The sequence below is a fragment of the Procambarus clarkii genome, chromosome 1 (assembly GCF_040958095.1).
Source record: "Procambarus clarkii isolate CNS0578487 chromosome 1, FALCON_Pclarkii_2.0, whole genome shotgun sequence".
NCBI classification, from domain to species: domain Eukaryota; kingdom Metazoa; phylum Arthropoda; class Malacostraca; order Decapoda; family Cambaridae; genus Procambarus; species Procambarus clarkii.
In genome coordinates, this window is record NC_091150.1 from 20,655,112 (window position 1) to 20,668,179 (window position 13,068).

Here is a 13,068-nt window from a genome sequence, read left to right on the forward strand (position 1 = left end):
CACCCTTAGCTGTGTCACCCTCAGCTGTGTCACCCTTAGCTGTGTCACCCTAAGCTGTGTCACCCTTAGCTGTGTCGCCCTTAGGTGTGTCACCCTTAGCTGTGTCACCCTCAGCTGTGTCACCCTCAGCTGTGTCACCCTCAGCTGTGTCACTCTTAGCTGAGTCACCCTCAGCAGTGTCACCCTTAGCTGTGTCACCCTTAGCTGTGTCACCCTTAGCTGTGTCACCCTTAGCTGTGTCACCCTTAGCTGTGTCACCCTCAGCTGTGTCACTCTTAGCTGTGTCACCCTCAGCTGTGTCACCCTTAGCTGTGTCATGCTCAGCTGTGTCACCCTTAGCTGTGTCACCCTTAGCTGTGTCACCCTCAGCTGTGTCACCCTTAGCTGTGTCACCCTCAGCTGTGTCACCCTCAGCTGTGTCACCCTCAGCTGTGTCACTCTTAGCTGAGTCACCCTCAGCAGTGTCACCCTTAGCTGTGTCACCCTCAGCTGTGTCACCCTTAGCTGTGTCACCCTTAGCTGTGTCACCCTTAGCTGTGTCACCCTCAGCTGTGTCACTCTTAGCTGTGTCACCCTCAGCTGTGTCACCCTTAGCTGTGTCATGCTCAGCTGTGTCACCCTTAGCTGTGTCACCCTTAGCTGTGTCACCCTCAGCTGTGTCACCCTTAGCTGTGTCACCCTCAGCTGTGTCACCCTTAGCTGTGTCACCCTCAGCTGTGTCACCCTTAGCTGTGTCACCCTCAGCTGTGTCACCCTCAGCTGTGTCACTCTTAGCTGTGTCACCCTCAGCAGTGTCACCCTTAGCTGTGTCACCCTCCGCAGTGTCACCCTTAGCTGTGTCACCCTCAGCTGTGTCACCCTTAGCTGTGTCACCCTTAGCTGTGTCACCCTCAGCTGTGTCACTTAGCTGTGTCACCCTCAGCTGTGTCACTCTTAGCTGTGTCACCCTCAGCTGTGTCACCCTTAGCTGTGTCACCCTTAGCTGTGTCACCCTCAGCTGTGTCACCCTCAGCTGTGCCACCCTCAGCAGTGTCACCCTCAGCTGTGTCACCCTCAGCTGTGTCACCCTTAGCTGTGTCACCCTCAGCTGTGTCACCCTTAGCTGTGTCACCCTCAGCTGTGCCACCCTTAGCTGTGTCACCCTCAGCTGTGTCACCCTCAGCTGTGTCACCCTCAGCTGTGTCACCCTCAGCTGTGTCACCCTTAGCTGTGTCACCCTCAGCTGTGTCACCCTTAGCTGTGTCACCCTCAGCTGTGTCACCCTCAGCTGTGTCACCCTCAGCTGTGTCACCCTCAGCTGTGCCACCCTCAGCAGTGTCACCCTTAGCTGTGTCACCCTCAGCTGTGTCACTTAGCTGTGTCACCCTCAGCTGTGTCACTCTTAGCTGTGTCACCCTTAGCTGTGTCACTCTTAGCTGTGTCACCCTTAGCTGTGTCACCCTCACCTGTGTCACCCTCAGCTGTGTCACCCTTAGCTGTGTCACCCTCAGCTGTGTCACCCTCAGCTGTGTCACCCTCAGCTGTGTCACCCTGAGCAGTGTCACCCTCAGCAGTGTCACCCTCACTCAGCAGTGTCACCGTCAGCTGTGTCACCCTTTGCAGTGTCACCCTCAGCAGTGTCACCCTCAGCTGTGTCACCCTTAGCAGTGTCACCCTCAGATGTGTCACCCTCAGCTGTGTCACCCTCAGCTGTGTCACCCTCAGCTGTGCCGCCCTTGGCAGTGTCGCCCTCGGCTGTGTCACCCTCAGTGGTGACACCCTCGGCTGTTTTGCCCTCAGCTGTGGCACCCTCAGCATTGTCACCCTCAGTGGTGCTACCCTCGGCTGTGTCACCCTCGGCTGTGTCACCCTCATCTGTGTCACCCTCAGCAGTGTCACCCTCAGCAGTGTCACCCTCAGCTGTGTCACCCTCAGCTGTGTCACCCTCAGCTGTGCCACTCTCAGCAGTGTCACCCTCAGCAGTGTCACCCTCAGCTGTGTCACCCTCATCTGTGTCACCCTCAGCAGTGTCACCCTCAGCAGTGTCACCCTCAGATGTGTCACCCTCAGCAGTGTCACCCTCGGCTGTGTCACCCTCATCTGTGTCACCCTCAGCAGTGTCACCCTCAGCTGTGTCACCCTTGGCTGTGTCACCCTCAGCAGTGTCACCCTCAGCAGTGTCACCCTCAGCAGTGTCACCCCTCAGCTGTGCCACCCTCAGCAGTGTCACCCCTCAGCTGTGGGCCAGTCCTAACCCTTTATGCGAGCCACAGTGGGATGATGGCGGCATATCTGACTAGCCTGTGCCAATCACCTCGGGAGGATTTAACATGCCACATTAGATTTGAAAGTCTGACACGTACCCAGGGATCACATCGGCTTTCTCAGGCCTCCAGTAAATAGACGCCATTTTGAAAAAAAAAACATGTTCGCTTTGCGATGATAATATCATGGAAGATCCTGACTGTGATAAAGACTGCACAATGTTCAGAAATCAGTGAAAATATAATAAATTAAGTGAGAAGGTGGTGGAGGCCAAAACTGTCAGTAGTTTCAACGCTTTATATGATAAAGAGTACTGGGAAGACAGGATACCACGAGCGTAGCTCTCATCCTGTGACTACTCTTAGGTAACTACGCTTAGGTAATTAGAATGCTGTTTATGATGTTCACAGCACAACACAGTCTGTCACAGCACTCTGCAGTTCTTTTGCGCATCTAATTATCTTGAAATTACAGCTCATGTTCCTTTAGAAAATAAACTTGTGGAAAATTATTAATTTTTAGAATTTAATGACCAGAATTTTGGTAACAGCAGCATTGTGCCTAGAATTAGTGATGTGCGTAATGTGTTGGGAGGAGGAATATTGCAGTCAGATGGTGTCGTGAGCTAATGAGCATGAAATTATCTTAATGTTATCTAAGTGTAGCTACAGGATGAGAGCTATGCTCGTGGTATCCCATCTTCCCACCATTCTGTCATATGAAACGACTTTGAAACAAGTGATGGTTTTGGCCTCCACCACCTTCTCACTTGACTTGTTCCAACCATCTACCACTCTGCAAAAGTAAATTTTCTTATTAATTCTTCAGCAGCTTTGTTTATTGAATTTAAATCTATGACCTCTTGTTCTTGAAGTTCCAGGTCTCAAGAATTCTTCCCTATCAATTTTGTCGATTCCATTACTATTTTGTATGTAGTGATTATATTGACTGTTTTAATTCTATCTTCAAGTTTTGGCATATTTAATACCTTTAACCTCTCTCCGTAGTTCTTGTCTTTCAACTCCGGAAGCCATTTAGTTGCATGCCTTTGCACCTTTTCCAGTTTGTTGATGTGCTTCTTAAGATATGGGTACCATACAAATGCTGCTTGTACCACTTTGGTCTCACAAAAGTCATGAACAAAATTCTTTAGTGGTGGCGCAGTGCTGTTTGTGCTCTCCTGAACAGGTTAATGGTTTGTTCCGATACATAAAAATGTAGGTAGATGATGTGTGCATATTGTGATAACAGCAAAAATCAGAGTTGAATGTAATGAAGCGCCATTTTCTGGGCGAGCCCCAGAGGCTTCCTGGAGCTATTGAGACTGATATGTGCTATATTAGTTTCGGGACAGCAGTTATGGGAGTTCTGCCTACTGAGACCACAAACCAGAACCTGACATCCTCAGAGAGGCACAGGGAGCAATGGCCACATGATCACTCTACATTTTGAGGATGTTATTTCTGCCATCGACTGGGGTACCCCCAGAAAGGTAGCCATAACAATACAAACCTCCAACTGGTGAAAATTGCAACCTACATCCAAACAGAGCCAAAGAACTCCCCTCCAAAAGGAAACAATAAACAACCAAATCGTCACCCAACTAGCGTGCCCGCTCGTTAGTGCCTCCGACTCCCCCGACAGGGGGGAGGGGGAGCCCGGTAAGGCTAGCCAGCAGCTCCACCTGCCAGTTCATCGAATGATGAAAAACCGCCAACCAGAGGGAGGGAGCCTCCAGGTAGCCCCTGGGGGTCACCCGGAAAATGGTGTTTCAATACATTTAACTTTGGTTTTCTATGGGCCATCAGCTCCCTGAAGCTATCTACTCACAGAGAGGTAAAAACAGAGACTTACCCGGGAGGTTGCAGCCCTGCATGTCTCAAGACAAAGAAGTGACAACAGGCCACGACAGACGTCCTAAGGCAACAGAAGGCTACAGACACCTGGAACATTGACAACAGAGGGCCCTGGTACAAGATAATGGAGCAGAAACTAGAAACTAACAAGACTCTACAAAGGGAAAGAAAATGGCGTTAAGACTGCGAGACTTCATACTGTTGCTGAGAGGAAGACCGCAGGTGAGGGTGACACATCAAAGAAGACACCTGATCACCATATAAATGGCGATACACCTGCACCAAAAGGACCAGACGTGAAGAGCGGAAGAGTAGGGCAAATCAGCGAGGTACCTCGTCGCCCGACCTCCTGAAAGAGGCGGAGCTGTGGAAAAACTCTATGGTACGGACACTGAGCAAGCAGCGCCTGAAACCAAAGCTGGGCCAGCCACCAGTGGGCCAGGAGAAGCACTTGTCCTCGATAAGATTTGAGCCGAGCCAACACCCGGAGCAACAGCCGGACCTGGGGATAAAGGCACAGGAAAACCCCTACCTCGACCAATCCAGCCGAAACGCGTCCATTGCAATGGCCTCGCAGTCAGGGAGTGGCACCATGTGTAATGGGAGACGCTGAGACCACGCCGATGCGAAGAGGTCCACCTCCGGGCACCTGAACATCCAGCAAGGCCAAAGGAAGGAGGCATTGTCGAGGGTTCACTCCAGGGAAAGAGGAAGGAAGCATGACAGGCCGTCTGCCAGTATGTTGGACACATTCCATGAATGGGTAGAGTGCAGAGAGTCAAACCTTGAGAACTCAGCAGAAAAACCACTCGAAAAGACCAGCCCCAAAGACCCATGGACCTCAGTGACAATGAACCATGGACACCCCTCCTCCCCTTCCCTGATTGAGACAATGAACCACATTGTCTGAATGGAGCTAGATCACCAGACTGCACCATTCGGTGCAATCCGAATGGAGCCAAATCACAGAGCCCTGAGAGATCCGAATCCTCCCCAGCGCTTGCCACACAGCCTCAAATTACTGCACCGTGATATGAGCCCGACAGAAGGACAGAGCCCAACGCCCCTAGCCGGCCCGGTGAGCACTGGTCACAAAACCCCAAGCCGAGGGATGAGACGTCGTGAACACATCGAGCGGCGCCATGGCACGAATCCCGAAAAATCCGAAGAGGATGCCGGATATGCAGCAACTGATGCAAGGCCCCCATGGTATTGAACCCAGCAATCGGGAAAATGGTGAAAGGGAGGTCTGCCCCGAAGGTACCAGAACAGCCTCGAAAGCCAAACCCTTCCTAGCGGGAAAACCAGCACAGAAAATTTTCAGGCTCCTGTACAGCTGCTCGAGCAGCCACCGAGTGACATGGGGTCCCCCCTCAAAAATGGTAGAAAGTGGGACTTTAGCCAGAGCAAAGCCGCTGGGGAAAGAGAGACGGATGCTGTGCGAGAATCTAACACTAGGCCCAGCCAAATTCGAACCTGGGATGGAACCAAATGGAACTTCCTCCAATTCACCAGGAACCTGAACCTGGCGAGCTGGAAAAGAACCAAATCCCTTGGTGAGCAGACATGCAGATCGGCTGGGAGTTCACACCAACCAGTCGTCAAGGTGGGCCAAAACCCGAAGACCTAACAGATGAAGACGGGTCACAAGGACCTTGGTTAAGTGCGTAGAAAAGCAAAGTGTCAGTTTCAGATCAAAGGGAAAGTAATATAAGTGGTAAGCCTGTCGCCCTACCGCGAAACCTAACCAATCCTTGAACCACGGATGAATGAGAACGTGTCAATAAGCGTCCTTGAGGTTCAGAGAAATCATCCAAGCACCCGGCTCGAGAAGGAGCTGGACCTGGGACAACGTAGGGGCAAGGAATCAAGCCGTTCAGACGGGACTAAGTCCAGAATGAATCGAAGATCCGCACAGTCCTGTTTCTGAAGTAGAAATAAGTGAGAAACCCACTTGAGGGACTAAATCATTTCTACCATGTCTAAGTGAACCCATTCCAAGAAGACCCCACAGAGAGATGGGGAAGAAGCCTGCCCCACAAGCCCAAAGCCCTTGAGAGGAGGAGGAGCTGCCCAATGGGACCAAGCGTGGGTAAACAGAGCCTTACTCACCCCCATTGCCCCATCAATGAGGCGACTCACGATTTTGCCGAAGTGACCTACAAGAAGCTGACTTCGGCACAGAGCGACCACTGCGCCGACCAAATGAAGAAAGCCCCGGAGGACACACAAGCTCAGAAACTGGCACCAATGACCCACCTTGACCTACTGAAGTTATCTTGAGGTTATCTTGAGATGATTTTGGGGCTTAGCATTCTCCACTAAACATGAAACCTGAGCCCTGGCACGACTATCCCGAGAAGATTGAGAATGACCCCCCCCCCTCCCCACCAAGAGCACCGACAAATCCAAAATGGGGCGGCAACTGGTGGACGCCGCTGACAAAAACTGAGCAACACTCTCCTCCAGAAATAACAAAGGGCTGAACAGAGATGAAGACTGGAGAGCCAGGGCCCAAGTGGAATCAAGTGAGATTGCCGGAATGGCCTGGCAACATGTGAGCCGAGAGGTAAAAAACATAGATATCGCTTCCCGGAGGATCAGCGCATACAGCTTCTGCAAGGCATTCGATGCCTCGGCAGCTGAAACCAGAACCAAAGCCGAAGGCCCAGCACTCAAAACCCACACATCCTCCAAAAGCCAATCCAAGGACAGCCTGATGGTCATCAGCCGTCATGGCAGCCGAAAGAGAGGGGACTGCTGAGTAATCAAATTCATACATTGAAGAAACCATCCCCCCTTGGACTGTTAGAAGGAACCAGTATCCAAGAAAGGTTGAAGGGCACCCACTGATCTTCCCCAGAAGCCAGCCATGATGGTCCCATGGCAGAAACTTCTTCATTGTCCAATGCCTAGGACAGAAAGGCATCGATCTAAGGAGAAGGATCAGAGCCAGAAGGCGGTTGTAAAGATGAAGGCTCCGCATCCCGGGCAAGAAGAGACTGCTCACCCCCAAATAAGGCAAGCTACACCCTGAGCTAAACTCTGCTCCGATTCCAAAACCCTCCGAATTTTTTTCCAGAACCAGGTTGGGAAAACCAGAATCAGGAGGAACCACCCCAGCCGGGGAAGGTAGAGGTGTGAACTTAGCCCAGGTGGGGTTCACCAACACCACTAAATCTGTGTCCCTAAACAACACAGAGGCCAACTCTGTGATATCCAATTGAATACCATGCCCCAAACTCTGAATATGGAGAAACCAAAAATGTGAAGTGCAGCTGCTCGGTAAGCTTTCTGATGAGAAATGGGCAGAGAGAGAATGGAGACTCGGTGTACACAGATGTTGCAGGGCTCTGGGTCAAAGGTGTCACCGATCCATCAAGCAGGATAGTAAAGGCAGAGAATGATTGTCAGCCAGTAGTAGGACCAAAGAGCAGTTTCAAACACTCACATAGCGAATACAGAATTGACGGGTCAGTCCATCATGAGCCATACCATAGACCCACAGGGAAATTACCAAGGGCTTGAAGGTAACTAGCTAAGCAGGATAACCAGGTACTAGGAATGCTTGCAAAAGAACAGACATTGAATGTAGCCTATAATAACATGGCTACGAAGGGTGTCCACAGTGTGTCATTTAAACAAGCGTGTGTGTTCCCTAGTGCAGCTCACTCACAATCAGTTCAGAAACCTCCAAATAAGGGCCCACACACAGAGGAGTCATCAACATTTATATTGCCCAGGTGATGGCTCTTCAACCTAGTGAACAGGGGCCAGATTCATGAAGCAGTTATGCAAGCACTTATGAACCTGTACATCTTTTCTTAATCTTTGGCAACTTTGTTTACAATTATTAAACAGTTAATGAGCTCCGAAGCACCAGGAAGCTGTTTATAACAACAACAACAGTTGATTGGGAAGTTTTCATGCTTGTAAACTGTTTAATAAATGCAACCAAAGCCGTCAAAGATTGAGGAAAGATTTACACGTTCGTAAGTACTTGCGTAACTGTTTCGTGAATCTGGCCCCCAGGCCTCACAGGGGCCAACACTCAAACATATAAAAAAAGTAACTCTGGTAAACAGGCACCAAGGAAAGGAAACCCCTGAGCATATGCATTTCAAAGTGCAAAACAAGCAAAGTCCACACAACAAAATTGTGAAGAAAACATGTACTCAAGCAAATACTAAAATATAGGCACATAACCCAAGCGAATGACCCCTGCAAGACAAAGACTGCAGGACAGCTGGCACTTTTATATATTTATTTTATTTATTTATTTATATACAAGAAGGTACATCCCCCTGGTACATATACAAGAAGGTACATTGGGTTTATAAGAGACATAGCAATGATGTTTTTACATCCTTGTAAAGCCACTAGCACACATTGCATTTCCGGCAGAGCTGAAAAGTAGATTTTGGGAGCACACTACAAGAATTAACCACATTAGCAATATGACTAAAGTTTGAGCCAAGGAATATGGACTGCCTAGAGGCAGCCATCAGTATTAGTGGGTTTGAGCTAGTTTTGAGTGAACCATTTGTCTGAAATCAATAATTTGCTGAGGTTTGGTTGTTTCCATGCTTCATCTTCTATGATCATTACAGTTGAATGAAAAGCTTTGCTGATTTTTTAATGTTTCCCAGTGAGGGTGATGTTAATAATCCTCTGCTCTCTGCCCCTCTGTGAAAGGGGGTCAGGATTGAACTCTGGTCCCGTGTAGGCCAAACATAACTCTTGCAAGTGATGCCACCCAGTAGAGGCGAGCAATCTCAGTGAGCCACCGAACGGCTAATCTCAGGAAATGCACTTTTCACTTACCTTTCCTTTCCTTTCCTTTCCTTTCCTTCGTATTGTTCTGTAGTTTAAACTGTAACTTAATGGGGAAGAGCAAATGTAACGAGCTTCACAAGCTGGTACAGTAACTATTTAATCTTAATTTTTTTGCCTTCAGGGAGCAACAACGGGTTTTGCCTATGACAATGTGATGCTGAAACACCAATGTATTTGTGGTGATAACTCCCACCATCCTGAACATGGCGGTCGCCTGCAATCAATAATGGCCAGATTGCAAGAGACGGGACTAATTCATCGGTGCCACAGACTACGGACAAGAAAAGCTACCTTAGAAGAAATTCAATCTTGTCACAGCGAGGCACACACACTATTGTTTGGTAAGTTGTATAGTATATCTGATTGTTATTGATTTAGACATCTATTATGTGTCCCAGGTTTCCTAGATAAAGATAAGATACCAGCATCTGGGATACCTGGGTATCCCAGATAAAGATAAGATACAGTACCTTATATAAGAGTTTCCAAAATACAATATGTATATTTTTTAATTTTCATTATAATATGTGGAAAATGCCTTCATATATGAACTTAAAACTTTGATAAGGTATGTATGATAGTGCAAGGCAGGTCTCTAATGTTATTGGGGCATATTTTAAAACCATTTTTAATACATTGTTAGGGGGTGAAGGGGAAGAAAGCCTTCAACAATATTTAAAACTATAAGTTTTAAATATATAAACTACATAATAAACTACAGTATATAGTTTAAGTATAAACTATAAGCTGTACCAAACGTTTTACTCACATGCAAGTAAGACTAGAAAGTATTGCACAAGAGCCAATTTTCTGGAAGGAGCCCCCGTCGGCTCTCCAGAGCTATCCGGGCTGAGATGAATGTACATTATTAGACCCTGGCATCGCTCAAAGCGAATGGAGTTCTGCCTACCAGGGACCACGAGCCAGAACCTGGCCCCCTCAGATGAGGCGCGAGGAGCAATGGCCTATAGAACACCCCCCACCCCCGTGTGGTTGAAGCATTCTATGTTTGCTATTGACCGGGTCAGGCACCCAGAAAGGTAGGCGCCCCATAACAAACCGTATCTGCTTAAAAATTGGTACCGAAAACCGAACTGCTGGACAGAACTCCCCAAACTAAAATGAGCAAACTAGCATGACGTCACACCCGGCATCGCACGGCTGTCTGCGCAGCTTCCCCCGCGCCTATTATCAACCACCTAGCTCTGAGGCTGATTTGATACTGGGCAGTCGTGCGACTCTGGTCCCTGACGTTGTCCAATGCTGTGCCTTGGGGTGTGGTCCTATTTTCTGATGGTGTGTGGACCAGGATTAATTTCACAAGTACTCGGGCTGCATGCACCTAGGGTTACCTTCCCCAGATACTGTAAGTACTGCCCTTGTGGCTTGGGGTTACCTTCCACAAGTCGCTTGGGATCTACCTCCACTGTGGTCTTTTGCTGCTCAGTAATTGCTCGCCCTTGGAGTCAGCTTGGGTGTTTCTTGCACCACTGTTTGCCTCTGGATAGGAGGTAGTTTTGCCACTGGTAGAGGTGCAAGGTACTGTACAGCTAGTTTTCACCATAATATAGCAGCCGGCTCTGTTCTGCCTGGGGATGTCATACTCTAGCTGGTTTTTCCTTTTTATTTTTGTTTTGCTGCCTGGTGGGGGGAGGGGGTCTAACCTCTTGGTGTTGTTGACCCCTTATATAAATATAGGTATATATTTTCTTGGTGGTCCTCTGCTAGGTCCTCATGAGCGTACATGTCACAGGGGTTCAGCATTGAGTAGTTCACTTGGTAGTTTGGGGCGCCGGTTAGCAGTACCTTGCCTGGGCTTCCCTTAGCAAAGCATCTTAGGGCCCCCGGAAAACCCCATTAGGGCTCATTGGTCCAATGGATATGTCCTCTGGGTCCCTTCTTGCCTTGTGTGAGTTCAAAGGTTACTCTGTCCCCTTGTCTCAGGGTGACACTCACCCTTTTTACCTCCGTCATGCTGCCTGTCGGATCGATGACATCTTTGACCCGAAGTCCTGCGAGTGGTGTTCCTTGCTGGTGCTCCAATTCTCCCAGTCTGATAATATTGGTGATAGGGTGCAGGCAGCTTCAGCGTTGCATGCAAGGTTTAGGTTGCTGCAACGCGCTAGGTTGCTGGGAGCTAGGTTACTGGGAGCTGGTTGGCCGAGCGGACAGCACACTGGACTTGTGATCCTGTGGTCCCGGGTTCGATCCCGGGTGCCGGCGAGAAACAATGGGCAGAGTTTCTTTCACCTTATGCCCCTGTTACCTAGCAGTAAAATAGGTACCTGGGTGTTAGTCAGCTGTCACGGGCTGCTTCCTGGGGGTGGAGGCCTGGTCGAGGACCGGGCCGCGGGGACACTAAAGCCCCGAAATCATCTCAAGATAGGTTGATTGCCTTTTCCGATGCCGCGAGGCTGCCTTGTTTTGGTTATAAGGACCCAGACTTGGGGCCATTAAGTTATAGGGTTAAAGGGACCCGGACATTAGGCCCAACTCCGGAACATCTGAGGGTTTCGGAGTTGGGGCAGGGTTTAGCTGGTGGTGAGACTTGGGCAGTTTCAGGGGCTGCCCCATCCGGTTTGACGACGAAGGCATTTGAGCCTGCTCCTCCAGCCGTGGCGTCGGGGTCTGAACAGGGGACTTCCCTTTTCCCAGCTTTTCCAGTGGACTCTGCTTTTTCTTTAGAGGCAAAGGGTTTGGAGGACAGCTCTGCCCCAGGTCCTAGCATTGAGGATCCTGGGGCTGGGAAGGAGTTGACTTGGGGGGCTTGGGCCCCATTTGACCCCGCATGGGTGTTGGTACCCTCGGTGCAGGGCTTGTTGTTACAGAGGTAGGGGTTTTCTTACCTCCCCCCCCCCCCCCACCTCCCTGAATGAATTTGATATGAGTTCGGTTCCTCCCCAGGTTCGATTCCGGGTTCCCTTGGGTTCTTTGGTCCCTTCCTTCCAGACTTCCAGAAGTTTTCAGCTCCCTGCATCCCATTTAAGTAGCTTTGGGAGGCCATTGCGGCTTGCCTACTGTGTGACCCAGATTTTGCCTCGATAATAGACCCTCGTTTGAGTTTAGTTCTACTTTTCCTTATTGGGTACATTATAAGGTGCCGAAGTCATCCTGGTTGGTAGACTGTCCTTTCTTCTTTTTGGGGGCATGGTATTCGTTCTATCAGACCCGCACGGTTGAATGGCGGGAAACTTCTACTGTTGTTCAGGTTTACCTGGGGGGCGAGTTGGAGCGCCTCAATGCGTGCTTATTCGCCCCTTTTCTTCCAAATGATATTGGCCAGGTGCAGCTTCACGTGCAGGTTCCTGTCCTTTCAGTATTCCTGGTTGCTGAGGATTTGCGTGCCTGGGGGCATTTGGCTTTGGTCCTGTGTTTCTTTTCCCTGCTGTCTTCGGACTGGCTTGAGGAGGATGTGGAGGTGCTGGGTACTGGGCCTGTGTCCCAGTACCCAGGTGTTTGTGCTAATTCTGAAGGAGACTGTGTCTCTGTTCTTTGCTTCTTGCCTCATGTGCCATCAGGCTGTGCTCGCTCATTCCTTGGAATCCGTGTGGGCCCCTGGCTCTTGAATTTTCATCGCCCTTTTGTCCGTTGCTGTTTGCAGGAACTTTGGTGCAGTATCTGCAGGCAGCTTCGTCTAGCTGTCGCCCTATGTCCATCTTGTTGGTTCTCTGGAGTGGCCGTGGGGATCTTTCCTGGAGGGTCGTGCCAGGATTCGGGGTTCCTTTGGTCGTGGTAGGCCAGTGGTGCCAGTTTCAGACCCACATCTCCTTTGGAGCCCCTGGCATCTGGTCTGCGTGTCGGTCAGGTTCTTGTAAGGGGTGTTGGCCCTTTTGTGGTTCGCCCAGTTGACGGGACAATGGGGGGAGGAGACTCACACTGTTTTGCTCATGCCTGGTCCCACGATTTGTGGGCATTAAAGGTCGTTTCCTCCGGCCTGTGGTGACATTGGGTGGCTCCTCCTCCTTTCAGGGGGGAGGGGGGGCCTGCCTCCATGAACCCCTTTCGCTCGGGGTTCATGGGTACAGGCCTCTTCTCCTGCACTCTGTCAGGTCATCTTGGAGTGGGTGTGCATTGGTGTGGTCAAAACGACAATGTCCCTCAGGTAGGTTCCCGCCTGTTTCCAGTCCAGAAA

The 13,068-nt window shown here is 49.9% G+C and overlaps 1 protein-coding gene across 1 annotated transcript in view; it reads left to right on the forward strand.

Annotated features, from left to right (window-relative positions):
• Positions 1-13,068, forward strand: part of LOC123754206 (histone deacetylase 4) — a 99,069-nt gene that overhangs the window by 39,444 nt on the left and 46,557 nt on the right. The window contains 1 exon segment of the mRNA XM_045736418.2: positions 9,058-9,277. Within this exon segment, the coding sequence (XP_045592374.2) occupies positions 9,058-9,277 (220 nt within the window).